This window comes from Anas platyrhynchos, chromosome 3 (assembly GCF_047663525.1).
Source record: "Anas platyrhynchos isolate ZD024472 breed Pekin duck chromosome 3, IASCAAS_PekinDuck_T2T, whole genome shotgun sequence".
Classification (NCBI taxonomy): Eukaryota; Metazoa; Chordata; class Aves; order Anseriformes; family Anatidae; genus Anas; species Anas platyrhynchos.
This window is the reverse complement of record NC_092589.1, coordinates 4820738-4838106: the sequence shown is the minus strand read 5'-3', so window position 1 is coordinate 4838106 and position 17369 is coordinate 4820738. Positions and strand designations below refer to the sequence as shown.

The following is a 17369-nucleotide window of genomic DNA, read 5'->3' as shown; positions in this document are numbered from 1 at the left end:
GAACCAAAAATTCCTCTTCAGCCCAAGTACCTGACAATAAGTACAGCTGTGTGCAGTGAAAAGGTTAAGGTTATCAGCTTTGCAGCCATGCTTTAAAAATGATGTATAAAACCAAACAATGCAGATCTAAACAAATTAAATCTAGTCCACTTCGACCAGTTGAAGAACACCCCCCAGGTTCTAGAAGGATGAGGCTTCTACCATAAGCAGCCAGGAGAAAATTCCCTTTTTGAACTTGGTGCTGGTGGAAATCCAGTGAAAGATCTCCTGAGCTGGCTCTTGCAGCACACAGAAGATGCCAGACTGCACCATGATATCTCAGCTAGAATATGCTGGAGCAAGGCCAGCAGCAGCAAGATGACTGATTTCCAAATGCTCTGCCCCTCAATACCTGTACCAAGCCTGCAGAAAGAGAAAGCAAGAGCTCCCTGCTCTTCCAGCTTTTGTGCCTGGGATCTGTACACGTGAACGGGGCCTTAGCTTCCCAACCCCTTTTTCCTGTTTCTATTTTAAACTAAAAGGAACCCCTGAGAACTTGTAGCACGAGGCATGTCCATAAATCTCTCCCAGCTCAGGGCATCTGAAGTGCCAGCACAAAATGGTGTATTTGCAATTTGTGGCAGGTTTGCTGACTGCTACTTGTAACGTTGTAAAATCATGGAAAGTAAAAATGGAAGGAAAAAAAAAAAGCCATTTCCACGGGGACTGACACCTGCGTTAGTCTATCCAACATTTCCAGCATTTTACACTGTCCTCGGCTTACTTGCACACACTGGTGGTTGCAGTTCCCCTTGTTTCCTTTGGGAAACCACCCCCAAACATAATCCATCTCATTTACAAGAAGCTCTTCTTGATATTCGAGCTCAATGTTCTTTTTCTTTTAATTCTGCTTTACCAGGCTTACTTATACTTCTTCCCTCTGAAATCGCTCCTTTATTGCTTTGATACATAATGTTCTCCCTTTCACTGATAATTAGTGGAACAGTTACATTCCCTAAACCCCAATGTCAACACAACAAATTAATGGAAAAAAATCTGTAAACCGTTAGCTGCATAAATAGAATCATAATAATAATAATAATAAAAAGCCAACAACAACAAAATAACAAAAAACCCTTCATAATTACATTCCTACACAACAGCAAAACCTGTCTTGATAGCGTGGATTCAATTATCAGAGATAAAGTTCGGAGGAATAAACCCCCAGCACCTCTTTAAACACAGGGCATGACTGCAGAGCAGTTTCCTGAAGCCACGCCACGCGGTTCGAAGCAGTTAAATCCAGCTGGCTGAATGAACCATACAGCTGTGGCTTCCCTCAGCTCTTAAATAAAATATTAGGGTGTGTTTCTATTGTTTGTTAGCTGTCATCAGCCCATCTCTCAGCTGACGGAGGTTAAAGGCTATGTAGATTCCTGGGACAGCTGTTTGGTAATTGTCACAGCCAGTTACTTGGTAACCCACGAACAGGGATCTCAGGAGGTAGGTTCTTGGTTGCTAAGCGATAAATTCAGGTAAAATAACCTTTTCCTGGATTTTATTGTGACTACAGCCTCCAACTGTATAGTCCCAAGCTACTTTTTTTTTTTTTTAATTCCCAGGGATGGGATTTAAAATCATTGCTGAATAACTTTCCTGGGATCTCTTGCAGCACCGAGGATGGGTTAAATGAAGTGGCACTATATTCCACTCCTATTTAAATAGATAAATCCACAACAGACTTCCCTCAGCATGCTGCAGTGTGTGTAGTTAATTTGCTGGATATAACAGAGTGATTTACACAACAACAGGCTGAGGAAAGCAGAAAGAGAGGCAGGCCCTCCTGCAAAAAGGACTTTGTGTTGCTATTTCCTTCTCTTTCATCTTTTACTTACTTATTTATTTATTTATTGAGAAAGCGCAACCTACAGGTTTGAGCTGAGCCAGATGCTTTTGTGACTAACGCTTGCTAAGCAAACCACCGAAGACCTCGCTGTCCTTGGCAGCATTATAGGGGTCAAACTTCCCCACGTACGTGGTCCTCTAGCAACTTTCCCACGTGTGTGTCGCAAGCAGGAGCTCTCAAACATCATCCCGGCTTCAGTGCCAGATCTTCGTGTAATTTCTTCACCTACAAGACAGAGATACTAGCAAGCATTATTTTTCTGCATCACAACCTTATTTATGAAGGCCTTTGAGGATGAAAGTCTGCTCTTGCCCAACAGACACATAATTTGCTGATGTGTCATTAGCAGAGATACAGCTGTGCGCAGTATGGCAAGGCGCTGGCGACGGGTGAGAGGAGACAGGGGTCGCTTGGCCCAGGCTGTCAGCAGCTCGTCCTAACTCCGGATGCGGCATCCACGTGTGACCCTGAGGGGAGCACTGCGGGCTGATGGCTTCCCAAGGTCGTGGGGAAAAGGGCAGCTGCTCTGCAGCTCTGCTCGGGGAAGGGTTAACGGCCCTGACTGCTTCAGCTCGATCTTACACAACCGCAGCTTGCAGCCCGCATGGCTGTCCGGTCTTCTCGTTTGTATTTTCTACAAAGATATCATTATTAGTTGCTGCAGGACAAATCCTTTGACCTCTTGTCGTTGTTATTTATTAATTCTCATGTCCATCTGCAAGGACCAATGCTTGTCTTCCTCCAAGAGAGAGATGCAAAAAGAAGCTGGCTGAATTGGCTGCACTAAATTCACCTTGCCACTACGAAGCAGGCCAGAAAAGGGCTATGGTTCGGGGTCGGTTCCCAACAAAGCTTCAGCATGGGCCTCGGGGTAGTTGCTGACCACCATCTACATCCATCTCTCGGTAAGCATAAGTGACTCCAGGAGCACCAGCCGGGGGAGCAGGTGGCTCCCCTTTCCAGCAAGGTCTCAGCAGTGTGGCGAAAATCCCATCACACTTCTTGGAACCGGCCGCATCCCCAGAGAGCAGCGGGCACAGCCTCTCCCGTAGGATCTGCAGGAGGACAGCGAGTTGGTCCATGCTCTGGAATGGCACTGTCTGCTTTCCACTTTCTTTCTGGAAACAACTGGCAATGTCAAGATGATTTTCCAGACACACTGGAAGGATGGCTGCTGGACTATCGCGTGACTTATGTTCCTTTTGAGGGGAAGAAACCTATGGTGTTCCCTTGTTCATAACCCGTAAGTGTATGCAAAGCATTTCTGTGGTATGTGCGTACAGCAGCTGCAGGCTTCTGACCAAAACGCCCCAGTGCTGTGACACAAACACACCTTGGTTAAGGAGTATCATAGGCTAGAGGAAAAATATTTTAACAAAGATAGGCCAGTTACATTATGAACACCCCAACCTTCAGGCTGGGCGGCTCCATGGAAACATGAGATAATGCCCTACTGAAGGCAAGTCCTAAAAGCTTGTGAAACGGGCAATTTCTGAAAGCATTTTCTGTCCTCATACGCTGTAAGAAACTGATGAAACACACTTGGTAATACTCAGATTGAGACAAGTATTTCTTTAGTGTCTTTTCTCTGTGTTATAACCACTGAACTACGGGTGTTCTGCTACCCTGGCTAGCCAAATAATCCTTCTTTTTTATTAATAAAGGTTAAAGGAGTGAACTTAAACCTTGGCTTGAATGACTCATGTACAGACACGTACCAAACCCTTTTGTTGGAGCCACTGTCACAAAGATAACACAGCAGTTCTCATTTGAATTACTACAAAAACTACCACTGAATACAGAGGTCTGGCCCATGTGTATACAAAACACAGTGGAAAAGATTACGGTTTCCAGAGGGACAACAGGCCCATTTTGCACTGGTCCTACACTTCTGGTGAAGCAAGAAGCTCATTTGCCAAAGGCAAATTTTCCTAAGCAAAAAGAATACGAATCCAAAATTCACGCTTCCCACAGTCTTACTCTTTTTCTTTTATTTCAAGTTACATCTTCTTATATATCAAATTGATTGAAACAGTTGCACCACACATTTGTACCAAAACCCATTTCAGTAGGAGGGCAATTGCCCCAGCCCAGCCTGCCTATCCTCAATTCCTCCAGCCCCAGAAACACAAAAGCTCTAAAGGTGTGTTTTGTTTAAGGCACTTGATTTGCATGCAAACACCAGGCAGAAAATATCAGCTGTTTTCAATGTGCAATTGGCAGAAATTGGGTACAGTGCCTTAAATGGAGATCACACAATACTTGGTGGAACACCGGAGTCTAAAGGCAATGTAAATGAAAACAAGAACTGACAGTGGCTTTCAAATGAAAAAACAAAAAACAAACAAACAAACAAAAAATAAAAAAAATAATAAAACAAACAAACAAACAAACAAACCCAACAACATAAAAGCAAGCTAGAGTAATTGGGGATGGTAGGGAATAGGCACGGGTCATATTTTTCATTACAGGCATTAAAGAAAATTCACACTCGTTTGCATACACCACATTTAAAAGTGTTAAAAGATGCAATCAGATGAAATACAATAATATTGTACTCCCATCTCTAAACCACCCATCCCAATCCATTTCGCTTCTTCAAACCGAGGGAAAGTGGTGGTTTCTGACAAAAAGCAAATACCGTCTTCTGTGCAAGCTGAAGCTGAGCCAGCACCTATAGAGTCAATGAAAGCATTCCTGTTGACTCCAATATGTTTTGGATCAGGCTCTCGGTAAGACAGACTCTTAGACCAGGGAATTGTCAGTTACTGAAGTAGAACATCTCATAATCTGCCTCATAACCCAGGCTTCCTGTTCCTCAAAAACACTTTTTTGAGGAAACGAGGTGCCATCTTTGTGAGACATTCGCAGGCAGCTTTGAATGCTGAGGAAAACTAACTCCTTGCAGCAGTCATACTGATAAGGGGTTAGCAAATCGGTTTCAAAATGCTACAAAGACCTATTGCAAGAATTAAGCATGCTGCTGGATTTTTGTTATGCAGAAAGAAATTGAATGCCCCTTTTTCTACAGCATATTATCATCCTGTGCCTAGGACTCATTTCTTCCCTTGAAATGCCATCATTTTCACATTGTTCTTTATCTTTCTGTTCATGTTTCAGAAGATGATTAAACTTCTAATAATTAAGCAATGCCTTTCTCCGACTGGCCAGGCCCTGCTTCTGTTTACTTATTCTGCTGCTGCTTAGCCACTAAGCCTACCTAAAGCAGTAGTGATTAAACAAGCCACGACTTTTTGGGACACAGGCAAACGTAGAGTAGAACAGGGAAGGCAAAGATTTTTAAGTCACAGAAACCTTAAAATAGCACCCTCCTCGCTTGTCATTTTTGTACCTTGACAAGATCTCCGGCAAAAATTTTTGCATTTTCAGTCTCACAAAAACCATGGGTTCTCCAGCAATGAGGCAACGGAAAAAATCAATACTTGCCATGTACCATGTAACCAATAGAATAAGGGCAATGATTTATGTATGGATGGATGCAGACTGAATCAGCTGGGGCCTCAAACAGAGGGAGAGAGAGAGAAGGAGAGAGAGAGAGAGAGAGAAAGAGAGGTGTGGGGGTGAGCCGGACTGCAGTGATTATTCCTACACTATGGCCAGATTTTTTTTTTCTGCAGCAATAATCCCCCTCTCTAGCACTGCAGGACATAGAGGAAAGACTAGCAATGTGTGGAATATATGATGGACCAGCTTTTCGCTTTTGCCTCAGAATAATGATGCTATGTTGAATATTAAGGTACAGTAAAAAAGGAAGAATGATATATGGTCTGCAGTCCTTCAATCTTCCAGCTACCTCCACCCTAATAAAGACCAATCCAGTGGGTCAACAAGCAATAGTTTAAAGAGAGTCAAATTATCAACAGGATAAAATGTACCATCACTGCTTCATGACAAGAAAAAGCAGGAAGGGCTTACTGAAGAGAACTACTGTATACCCCAGGAGTTTCTGCTGAGAATATAGTTTTGTAAATTGGATTACCAGGGATACAGCACTATAAGGTATTTAATGACTATGGTAACTTTTAGGATATCTAATACTGCTGTTGATTTAAAAACAAAACTATCAAGATAAAGATTTACTTATCTGTTTGTGTGATGCAGGATACCAATAAACACTTATCCAAACTATATTCTATGCTTTATTGCTGTATTATTAGTAAATAGCTAAGAGATGACTTTAAAGTGACAGAAATTTGCTACAGAAATGTCATACTGTTTTATAAAAATATCTCCTCTGTAGTGTTTGCAAATTGCTAAAATAAACTGTAAACATTTCTGCAATGCCTTGGATATTCAGCCTGTATTTACGTTTCTGAGAATCAGATGTTCATTCAGTACTTTCAATATTATAGTTTGCCACGAAGTAATCTTGTTATAACTAATATTTCTGCCGCAATTACCATTAACGACTGAATCAATTCTCTTTTCTCCCAGTAACATGTATGTAACATTTAAACCTCGGTATTGGCAGTCTTTCTCTTAAGAAGCATAATGTTCTCAGATAATGCTATAGAACAATAGGAGGCCACTAGTTAAATGCACTTCAGGTTATGCAATGTTAGATTAACTAAATCTTTAAGAATTGTAGCATATTTGAAAGCCCTGCATTTTATGTATGTCTGTGAATTTATCAGGTCAGAATAACGTAGAAATAATTTCATTTCTGACTTTCCACAACATATATATGATTCTATGCTAGCGAGATTAATCATTAGCTACCAAACTACATTTTTATGTTTTATGGTTGAAATAGCAATGAACAGATTTAATTTAAGTAAAAATAGGTTTTAGGTTTTAAAGAATGTGACTGCATGTGACCAGACTTTGGACTTGAATGAAAAACATTTCTGACTATTTTGCTTTGCTGTTACCTCCCTACCTTTTTTATATAAGTTATACTATGCTTAGCATAACACAACATACACCTGTATGGTCATATCAAAATAACAGTGATGCAGTAAAATAATATCCTACAAATAGACTTTGTATTTAATTTCCCATTCATTTGACAATGGCAGACAATATATTTCAGAGAATGAAAGTATGAAACACATTACAAAGCAGAGTATATACAGCTCATTAGTAAGTCAGGCAGAAAATTCTTTTTGTGGCAAACAGGAACAACTAATGGTTCTGAGAGCCTCGAGTTCTCTCCCCAAATTGGAATGCAAACATTTCACGACTGCAAATATTACTCAGGCCTTGGAATTATGTTAGGCTAAAATGGAAAAAAGCTGCACCCTATGTGCCAAAATTAAAGCAGGACAGAAGACAATCCATAAGTGAAGGTGAAGACACCTTAACAACAGCTTCTAGTACGCACATAAATATGATGTGAATAATTTAAAGGGATTTCTCAAACTTCTCAAAGTATTGAGAACAGAGCAGGTTATCAATATGCTTACCTTTGAGTAACACATGGTAATTCTTCTGCTTTCTTTCTCTTACAATAAACACAGCAGCAGAAACTCCACGTACAATGCTGGACTTCCTTGAATTTTGTTCTGAGCTTCAGCCAGAATACCATGGACCTGGAGCACTTGGAAATGAAGAGGGATTAACATGAGAACCTGGGCACTACCCCAAGGGAGAAAACGCGACAGTCTACGAAACAGGTAATAGCTCCCCACAGCACCACGACCAGGTGAGTTATCTGAGCAAACAATGCTTTGGAGCCAGTGACGTAGAAATTATTGTTGAAAATTAATGAAAGCACATTGCCTTGATCCTGGACCTGCACTGGTTTGGTAAGTTGAAATACAAGCTTGCATAGTGAAAGAAATCTGACCAAAAGTCATTTTAAGTGTTCACCCGGTTATAAATGAGTATAGCAACACGGAGTTCATTTTAAAACAACAGACAAGTTTCCATGATATAAGTGCACTATCTTTACTGTACTTCTGCATCTAGACACACTGCACTCTGTGCTCCAAAATTTGCAGTGGCAAAAAACTTAAAAAATGAGCAATATTGTTATAACTAGGAAAAGCTTGAGATAATGATTGTATTTGCAATACAGAAAATTATTTCAATGTTGCATGTGAAAGTCTTTTTCATGCAGAAGTAAGTTTGGTTCTTTCCAGCATACTGTGTACTCTTTGCAAATTATCATTTGAAAACCTTCTTAAGCTGAAGAACTCTCGTGGTAAAAATCCACAGCTGTATTACTGGAAGCTGATACAAAAACACTGGAGAAAAAAAAAATCTTATTCACCATTTTATAAGAAGGAAAAGATTTTAATATGATGCTTACCACAACTCATTTCCTTCTCGTGCTTTCAGCTTTTATTACAAGAAATATGCAGTCAGGGCACAGTCCCGTGTCCATTTAAACTAACAGCAAGATTATCCTTAACACTAATTAAAGTATTTTAGTTGACATCTTCTTAGCATTTACAATATTTGTACTTCGGGAACAAGACCAAAAAAGAAAGTTGGTGTATAACTTTATGCAACGTTCTTAAAACATGTATTGTAAGTAATGTGTTATTTTGAATTAATTTTAAATACCAGAAAACGTGTGCATACAATTGTGTATTTGTGTATTAACATCTTAAAACAAACCTGCTAAAATTCTCTTAATTTCTCTTAAAAGCCATACAATAATTTACTTTTTTTAGGTACACACAGATAGAAACACACATTTAAAACTTTTTTATTAAAAAAAAATAATAAATTGAGTATTGTAAATTGTCACATAAATAAGGAAACATCACGGAATTTACTTAATTGAAGTGCTTTATCATGCACTAAAACTGGAATATCGTAGATCATCAACATGCAGATTATGTCTTCACATATTGTTGTCTTTGTGTGCTCAAAGGATCAACATTTGCTAGAAACTGCTAAGCTACTTCTGAAAAAGTGCAGCACTGCCAGCTCTAGCTGGAACCAGCCACAGCCGGGGTAGCGAACAGCACAAGGTTCAGCCTAAAACACAACAAAGCAGACCAGTGAATTTATCAGAGATTTAATATTCGGTATTGTAAGGCATCAAATTTAATAAATAGCAGAAGGAGCAAAAAAAAAAAAATCAAAATAAAAGCATGATAGGAGATGATTTGAAAACATCAGAGACACAAAAGCAGGATACCTTCTGCAAATAACCTGATGTTCTCTAGGCAAGGCCTCAGCGTTGTGAACAAAAATACAGCAAGCTAAATGACTCTTGCTATTCGCCATATAACAAAACCAAAGTATTTGTGTATCACTGCTCTCCTTGACCATTGGATAGCTAGTGGTTATCATTTGCAATTACGGTAATTGCATCTATTCTTTGCTATTACTTCCCATACTTACAGTGCGCAACACAAACCTCATTCTTTTATCTCATGCAAACCACCCCAGCTCTGCCAACAGCTCTTGAATTTTTAAAGAGGTAACGCTCTCCCTCCTGCTTCTGTTCCTCCTGAAATTTCCTGACCCCAGATCTCACGATAGAGCAACTTCCATGGATTAAACAGTTCTATAGGAGTCACCTAATAAAACACTATTAATTGTAATAGATTTTTGTTTCTTCTTCCAATGATATTTCCATGGCAACATTTTCACATCCTATTGTTGAGGGTGTTCTTCATTCCCCGCGCGGGTTAACCACAGGGCAGGAAGGGCAGGCTGTTGGTCAGCCTTTATTTTCTCTGGTCCTTCAGCAAAGGTTAGTTGAGGTCACCAGAAGCCAAAGGGTAATTACTTTTCCTCAACAGGGTTAAAGTCACACAGATTGCTATTGAGACAACTGTATGGACGACCTTCAGCTTTTTATGTTCAATCTTCTTTTCTTTTAGCAGCGCCAGCGTTAATAAGGATAGAGGATAGGGAAAAGCCCCACGAGCCGCACACTGCGTGTATCTCCAGCACCACGCTTTGCGGGTGCGCTCCTGCCTGCTGCTGCCATTGGCATCAAGAAATCAATTAGGCGAGTCCCAGCCGCACAAGGTTGCGCAGTGATTAAACACAAAAGCTATCAACAGCCCAAAAAAGGACCTATTCTGTGATTTCTCTGCTCAAATAACTTTTATAATTATTCCAACTCAAGAACTTTTTAGCAGGGCCAGCACCCCGGTTTGTCTGCTTTACCAGACTCAAATTCATCACCCACCTCACTCGCTTCACTCGCAGTAAATCGGGATTGCAGTTTGAAATGGGGAAGATTTCAGAGCTCTGGGTATCCACCTGGCTCCTCCACGGAGCTTCCCATGGAAGCACCACCACCTTGGGAGTGTGAAGGGACAGGAGAGGGACAGGCAGCCCCGCACTGCAGGGGAAGCCAGGAAAACAATCAGGGGAACTGAGGACTGTGTGGATTTGGGGGAGGGAAGGCAGGCTTGCTTTCCAGCTGTACCCTACACAGAGTTGAAATGTGCCCAAATTGTAAAGCAGCTTACCACAAAGATCTAGCCCATAAAAAAATCACAATGCCTAAAGCCCACTGTAGGGAAAATGCAACTAGCTTGTGATGAAGACCCCAGGAGCCGAGTAAGTGAAACCTCAGCCGTGCCCGGCTGTTACCAGCCACTGCAGGTAGGAGGCGAATGAAAAGATAGCGGGTGTATCCTCCCTGGGGCTCTGGCCTGGGTGGCACTGGCTGCCTGGCCACCTATTCTTGTCCTTCTTGTGATACAATTATTTTTAAAATAACTATTAAAAGTCAGTAACACGAAACAAGAAAAAAAAAAAAAAAAAAGAAAGAAAAAAAGGGAGGGGGGGGAAGTCTTCTTTCTGAACCTTAGCTTTGGCCCCATATCTTCTGGTTGTCTTTTCCAAGCTCAGTGCTGATGAAATTAAATAAATAAACAACATAAGGATCAGGTTTTGATCATTACAATATCCATTATAAATTAGGGAAGAGCAACTCAGCTCCTTGACTGATGCATTACTTTGTAAACTCAGCAAAAGTTATAAATAATCGCAATGCTGATAAATGATAAATGTAAGATTTGGTAATCAATCAATTCAAATGGGGCTAAATGGAAAAATAATGCATCATTTATATTTGGCTATATTGTACAGTATGTAAATTATTGAGTACTTGCTATACCACTTTCACTTCAAAGAGGTGGTAGACAAATAGAGAATCATAGAACAGAATTATCAGACTCTAGCCTTGTAACACTGTTTAACCATCTGCGCTGTACACAACACATTGGTGGCACGCCAAAGGTCCTCAGAAAGTTTCTTCTCTCCAGTTTTAACAAGGGCAGATCTTTCTTTGTTTTGAAGTTACACTTCCCCAGGCACAGCACCTGCTAGCTCCGAAGGACAAATAGTAAATCCTAAACAGAAATCATGTTAAACAGGGTTACAGACAATATTCTTAAATTAAGCATAAATGGGACTATCCACCAAGAAAAAGCTTCAAACACAGGAATTTAAGAGCTAAAATTTCACAACTAACTTAGACATATACGTTACATCGAACATTCATACATATAAAAAATCCAAAGACCCTACGTAACGAAAACCTGTTTGGTAAAGGCACTCAAGCTTCCTTCCATTAGGGAATGACTCGACACAGCAGCCACATGGTGATGATTTGTTCTTAACTCTATTTGCAATCTTGCATTTCTCTACATTAATGAAGACGCTAAATTTTTGGAAAGGGAATTTCATTTCCCTTCTTCTGGTCATGATGCTGGGAAGCATGTCAGCCTGGGACAGCACACCGGCACAGGCTGAGGTGGCCAGCTTTCACTGGAGCACACCGCCACTAGGAAAGGGCTTCCCCTTGCTCCGACACCTCCCAGCAGAGTCTGGGGAAGAGCAGTGGGTCTGTGCTCTGTGAGGAAATTAGGAATTTCCATCTACTAATGAGCCATACCTTCTGAATTTCCCACATTTTCACTCTCACTTGAGCAAAGGCAACTGTTAAGAGCTGGTACAGAACAAGGCAGACACAGGAGTTATGGGCACTTCCCCACAAACTCCTGTAGTATTGGAAGTCCCTTCTGTCCCATCTGTTCAGAAAAATTTGGGGTTTCAGAAAAATACATAAACATCCAGGGATAGATTAAAACACCCAGGGCAGTCCCAAGCAATTTCAGACAGCCACCCTGGCTTTACCTGCTCCCTTGGGGCTCAGAATCAACGACAAGGGCTGCGAAATGCTGACGCTGGCAGACCAGAGAGCCCAGGAACAGTTATTCACTCTTTTTTCATCATTAATTTAGGATATATCGTATCCAACTTTATTCAGACAACATTCACATGGCCAAATGCAGGCTTTCATAGTAGGTATTGAATCATTAAAAACCACAGCAATACGATATACCAAGCCTTTTATAGATTTAAAAGTCAGAAATGGCGAAAAACACTACTAAAATATGAAGTTCATCTACCTTTTCCTCTGGTAAATCTGTGGTAGGGTACCACAGTCATAAGTGATTTGTAAATGGTTCTTTGGATGCATTTTGCATCCACAAGCAATGACCAATAACAGCATGAGCTCGGAGAAGACTGACTGCGTCGGCATTTTTTTTTTGCTTGGGAATCTTCTCTTGGGTTTCTATTTTGTCTTAATGAGCAGAGACTGAAAAAGAGCATCTCTGCAAACCGCCCAGGCTGCCAAGCCATGCACTCCTCTCCAAAGTACAGCCTTTGCTTATCGCTACGCTTGTGCTCACTTAGCTCCCAAATTACACAGGTTTTAGCTGAAACAAAGGGTTGGAAAAAACAAATGTTGAAGCTGTTTCCTGACATTTTACCCACTGCAACAGTTTCTCCTACAATGCCTCTTCTCAGCCTCAGAGTGCAAATACTTGCCCGGATGGGACACCTTCAGCTTAAAGCTCCTCAAACCTTCAGAGGGCAGACACCTCTCAAGCTAAAAGGGCTTTGCAAAAGTGTGACAGATATTTGCCACAACACTGACACAATTTCTTTTTTTTTTTTCTGTAACATAGGGAGGAAAGAAAGATGTCCCAGTGGGACACTAAGGTGCGTGTGTGTGTGAGCTAGCAGAGAATCCCCTTCTTACGCCGCAAGCGCAGATTGCTGAAGCCAACCCACGCTGGCCACTAGCTACATCTCCAGCAGAGTGGGGATGGCTGCGGATGGCTGCACATCTCCCTGTAACACTGGGAGCCACGAGTGGCCCTGCCCATTAGCTTTCTGATCTTCAGGTGCTTCCCTGGCCCCTGTAATTTCCATGACTACTTTAAGCTCTGTCTTTCCCAACAGTTCTCTCAGCAGTGTTTTCTATTCTCTGAAGGATCCTTCAGTTTGAATCCCTTTTGGCAGCTACCTGGACAAGGTCCTTCTTCTGGTCGCATCTGTACTGAAAGCTAAAGAGCAAGCTCAGCAGCAAGACTCGGTATTTCATGCTAGGCCAGGTTCCTGGTTGGATTTGACAGTCTTGGAGGTCTTTTCCAACCTAAACAATTCCATGACTGTAAGCCACATTCCTGGCTGCTCTCCCTCCACGCTACAAGGTGTTAGTCCAGTGTCAGCCCACTCCAGGCCATGCCTGGCATGATCGGGAAGAGCCAGCCACAGTGCGCCCTCGGGCAGGCTGAGCTGCCTCTCCCTGCTAATCCGACCTTGGGCAGCCGCTGGGCCAGCAGGAGGAGACGTGCCGCTGGGACTGCAGCTCTCCAGCATGGAGCAGGACTGGAAAACCTCCAGATGTAGGGCTGAGCCTTCCCCCTGTGGAGACGGGGTGATGCTGGACCGAGCGTTTGCAGCGTACAGACAGAGCAGTGGTGTGGGAAGAGCTCTCCTCAGTGACTCAGGACTGTCTCTCAAGTTGACTAAGGACTTTGATTTCCCGTCTTTCTCACAACCATTCTGTCTTAAAAAATGATACACCCCCTTTCTACAAGCAGCATCTCGGGGCTACCATGTGGCGTGAATCTCTCCCAGTGAAATTAAACCCCCATTCGATTCCAGCACTTCTCTGTCATGAATTCTACATCAACTCATTGCATTAGGAACAGTGCCTTCATTGAATAGCGTACCTCACTCCATTGGTTCAAGCTCCATCCCACAACCAACAGGAGACCTACCTATGGCAGACCGGGTAACTGTTACAGCGGGTAACAGAGAAAGACACCAATGTCAGTCTCAGAAGCCACCTGCTCTACTTAACCCCGTATGCCACAAAGACAGACATCCAGTGGACTGTGCTACTTGTGTGTTGCTTTGGACACCACTAGGAAAAGCAGATAAGGAAAAGCACAGCCCCTGACCTGGCACTTACCTGCTCACCCATGACAAGTGCTTTCTTCCACACTGTGCCCCCCAGCATCTTGATTTTCTGCCAGCTTTTAAATCCCAGCTAATTAGCAGTTTCACTACTCCTTATGATTTCTGACTTTCACAGTTTCTAATTAGTCCCTGCAGCAGTCTATTACCTAAATGAATTGTGATATTCCACTTGGTATGTTAAATGAAAATACTCAACATCACCATTTCTCCCTCAGATTATTTACCTCCTAGAGCAGTAATTTTGTTCTGAGGATAACACGTCTTAACTCTGCCACTAACCTGGAAGTCACTGAATGAAGAAAGGTAAAAGGAGACAAAACTGGGTTGAATATTAACCCCAGTTTTCCTCAGATTAGCAGTCTCCGTTGGGAAGATCTGTTCCTAACGTTGTACTTAGCGATATCGCTGAAGGTCTCTGCAGCAGATAGGCTTGTACCAGCTGGCCTCGGTTCTCACTGCCGCGGCAGCGTCTCTGGGGACAATGCTCCTCTCCCCTCCGCTACAGCCACTGCCCCCTATTCTGCACCGCAGCCGCTATGGAGTGACTCAAGCAGAACACACCAAGAGGTAAGAGATGGACAAAGACTGTCTAAATTCAGAGGAAGCTACATCCAGAGGCAAATTAAACTAGGTAGTGTAAGCCACTAAGTGTGAGGGTGGGAGGAAGGGACAGCGCAGGAAGAGACAACGTGGTATTTCTGAACATGGTATTTCTGAACATTTTGAACGTGGTATTTCTGCAGCGTAGCATAACTTTCTGAAAGTCATGGACCCACCAGGTCTGCACGGGTTCAGCATCGCAATAGGTGTTCAGCATAAGCCCCGGTATCTAGCACTTGTCTCTGGAGCTGGTCAGCGAGCAATGCTGCAAAACTGACATCTTGGTATGATGAAGATCAGACGGCTTTTATGGGAGCTTGCATGGGAATGGCAACTGCTTCAGAACTTGAGCATGGTTTCCCCTACCTATTTGAGTTCAGCCTGAAGACCTGTGGTTGATGCACCACTGTTCCTTCTGGCAAAAGGAGCACTAATAGTTTGTACAGGCTGATTTTCTTTAGCAACAATAACTTGAGCAACTAGTCATAAATATTATTTACTTCCACTTTCATCCAGTGCAGCAGAAATGCTGTGCTCAATTTTATGTTTCCTGCTTTAAGATCCGCAAACAAAATTTTGATCTCTTTGTACATTTTGTTGCACTGTAAAATAAATTTGTAAAACTTCTGGAAATTATGAACTCGAGACACTCAAACATGAAGCTATTTGTTAGGGAGAGGAGTTAGTCTCTGGACTTTTTGTCCTGTTTTCTTCTGGACATTCTCTAACATACTGCTGCTTTCCCACTGCATGATTTCAGATGCCTTATGACTGCAGAGCCTCTAAACTAAGAACTGCACCCTTTGTATTTTTTTCCAATATTGCCAATTGCAACAATACTACAGGTTGTCTACAAGCAAAATGTTTGGGTTTTGCTGACAGTATTGTATCTGAGCTCTGAAACTGTGGGAACTTAAATTCAGGTTTGCAAGTGCGAGAATAGAGACTTTCCAAGAAAAGAGACTTTCCCACACTTCTTTCTGCTAGGCTTTGGAAACCTGTTCCATCTGTTGTGTTGTGTTTTGGCTGAAGACCTTTGTGTCTTCTGATTTGGGGTCTTCTTTTCAGCACTTCTATTTTTGGTGTTCAAACGATCATTCAAACTCATACAAGTTGCATCATCAGATGCAACCCAGGCACAGTCCAAATACTATTATGAGTAGTCCTCAGCACTCTTGCAGCTCCTGCACCTAATTTCAGGTCACAACAGCAGGAAGCCTTCACTGGGCACTGCCCAGAGCCTACAGCACAGCAGCAGAGCTTCACCAGGGTGACTCCGCGCAGCGGCCTGTCCCTGACAGTGGGATGCAGCAGCCACCTACAGGAATGGATGATGACATGACAAATGCATAGTGAGTCTCCGGTATTGTGTGGTTCAAGGTCTTTCTGTGCCAGAATCTCTTTCTATCAGGCTATATAAATACAAATATAAACTGTAGTCCTTATATATATACATAAATCAGGTCAAACAATCCTTATGATCCCTTTTTGAACCCAGCACTTGGGGACCGGTTCCCATGAACACTTCCCTTTTATAGCAGACATGAGGTTAAGGACCCTGTTGCTGACTCTGCATTGTCTCACACCAGTGAACTGAGTAACAGCAATGAAGTCAAAGCCTGTCCTAAAGCACCAGAGGAAAAAGAATGGCAGACGTTTGGATGAGCACCAGTAGCACTAGACTCTTGGGCTAATTTTGTTTGTCTACCCAACATCACAGCAGCAGACTCTTAGGTATCCAGTGCACAAAGCCTGTGATTAACCTGGACAGCTCGGCAAAGTGAAAATGGGTATTTATGCAGCATTTGAGTATCCGTGCTGCATACTGAGCCACTGCTGTGTCTGTCAATGCTCTTTTCCCAAGCCTTTTTGTCTCTGTGTTAATTATGCCTTTCAGCGCTTCCTAAAGATTTAGTGTATTTTTCTTGTCTTCTTGCTCCATCTTCTCCTGCCCCCTTTATCTCCCCTCCTACCGCCAGTGCGTCACTACTCGCTGCTCATCTCTCAGCCCTTTCTGCAACACCTCGCACCACCACACAGCTGAGCTGGGCCAGGCAGCCTGGCTTTGAGGAAATACCTGTGTGGAAAACATGTCTTTCAAAATATAAAACTCTCTTCCTAACTAGAAAGTCATCAGTCCATACTGACAATCCAAAAGGCAGTAAAATAAGTAGTACGTTACATATTCTCCTTGCTGCTAGTGTCAGAAGAGTATTTTGCTAAAATCAGTGAGTTTAGACAAGACTTAATGACTAGCTAAATTCCTAACAGAGCATCTGAAGCATCTCCCTGAATTTGAGCATTTTACACACATTCACACTACCAACATTCACAGTGCTAAATCAATCTCATCTCTGTGTGCAATATTTTATGCCTGCAGGCACCTGTATTTCTGAACACCAATACATTTCTGCATGCAAACGAAGCAGGTTTATCTGAGCAGCTTGCTAGTCCATGCTTATCCAAAAAGTTCTTTTTAGGTGCAGTTATGCATTCAGAAGCTTGCTTAAGCAGCACAAAAATTTTACCAGTCTTTTGTGAAAATCTATTGTAGTACGCGTTTGTAATGGAGCACATTTGTCCCCACATCCACTACCCATCATTTGTCGAATACTTGTTTTAGGAAAGGCAACTAGCAAGATGCAAAATCACTACTTTTTCA

At 42.1% G+C, this 17369-nt stretch overlaps 1 protein-coding gene and 1 long non-coding RNA gene across 5 annotated transcripts in view; one reads left to right on the top strand and one right to left on the bottom strand.

The window, feature by feature from the left end:
• Window positions 1–17369, bottom strand: part of CCDC85A (coiled-coil domain containing 85A) — a 185526-nt gene that overhangs the window by 110254 nt on the left and 57903 nt on the right. For all 4 annotated transcript variants that reach the window (XM_072035093.1, XM_072035092.1, XM_038175790.2 and 1 more), the window contains one exon: window positions 7312–7445. In XM_072035093.1, coding sequence (XP_071891194.1) covers window positions 7312–7326 — 15 coding nt within the window. In that variant the 5' untranslated portion in view covers window positions 7327–7445. The remainder of the gene's footprint in view (window positions 1–7311; window positions 7446–17369) is intronic.
• On the top strand, window positions 1372–4095 carry LOC110352612 (uncharacterized). The gene is made up of 2 exons (XR_002401823.4): window positions 1372–1482; window positions 1602–4095. It is a non-coding gene; the product is annotated as an uncharacterized lncRNA (long non-coding RNA).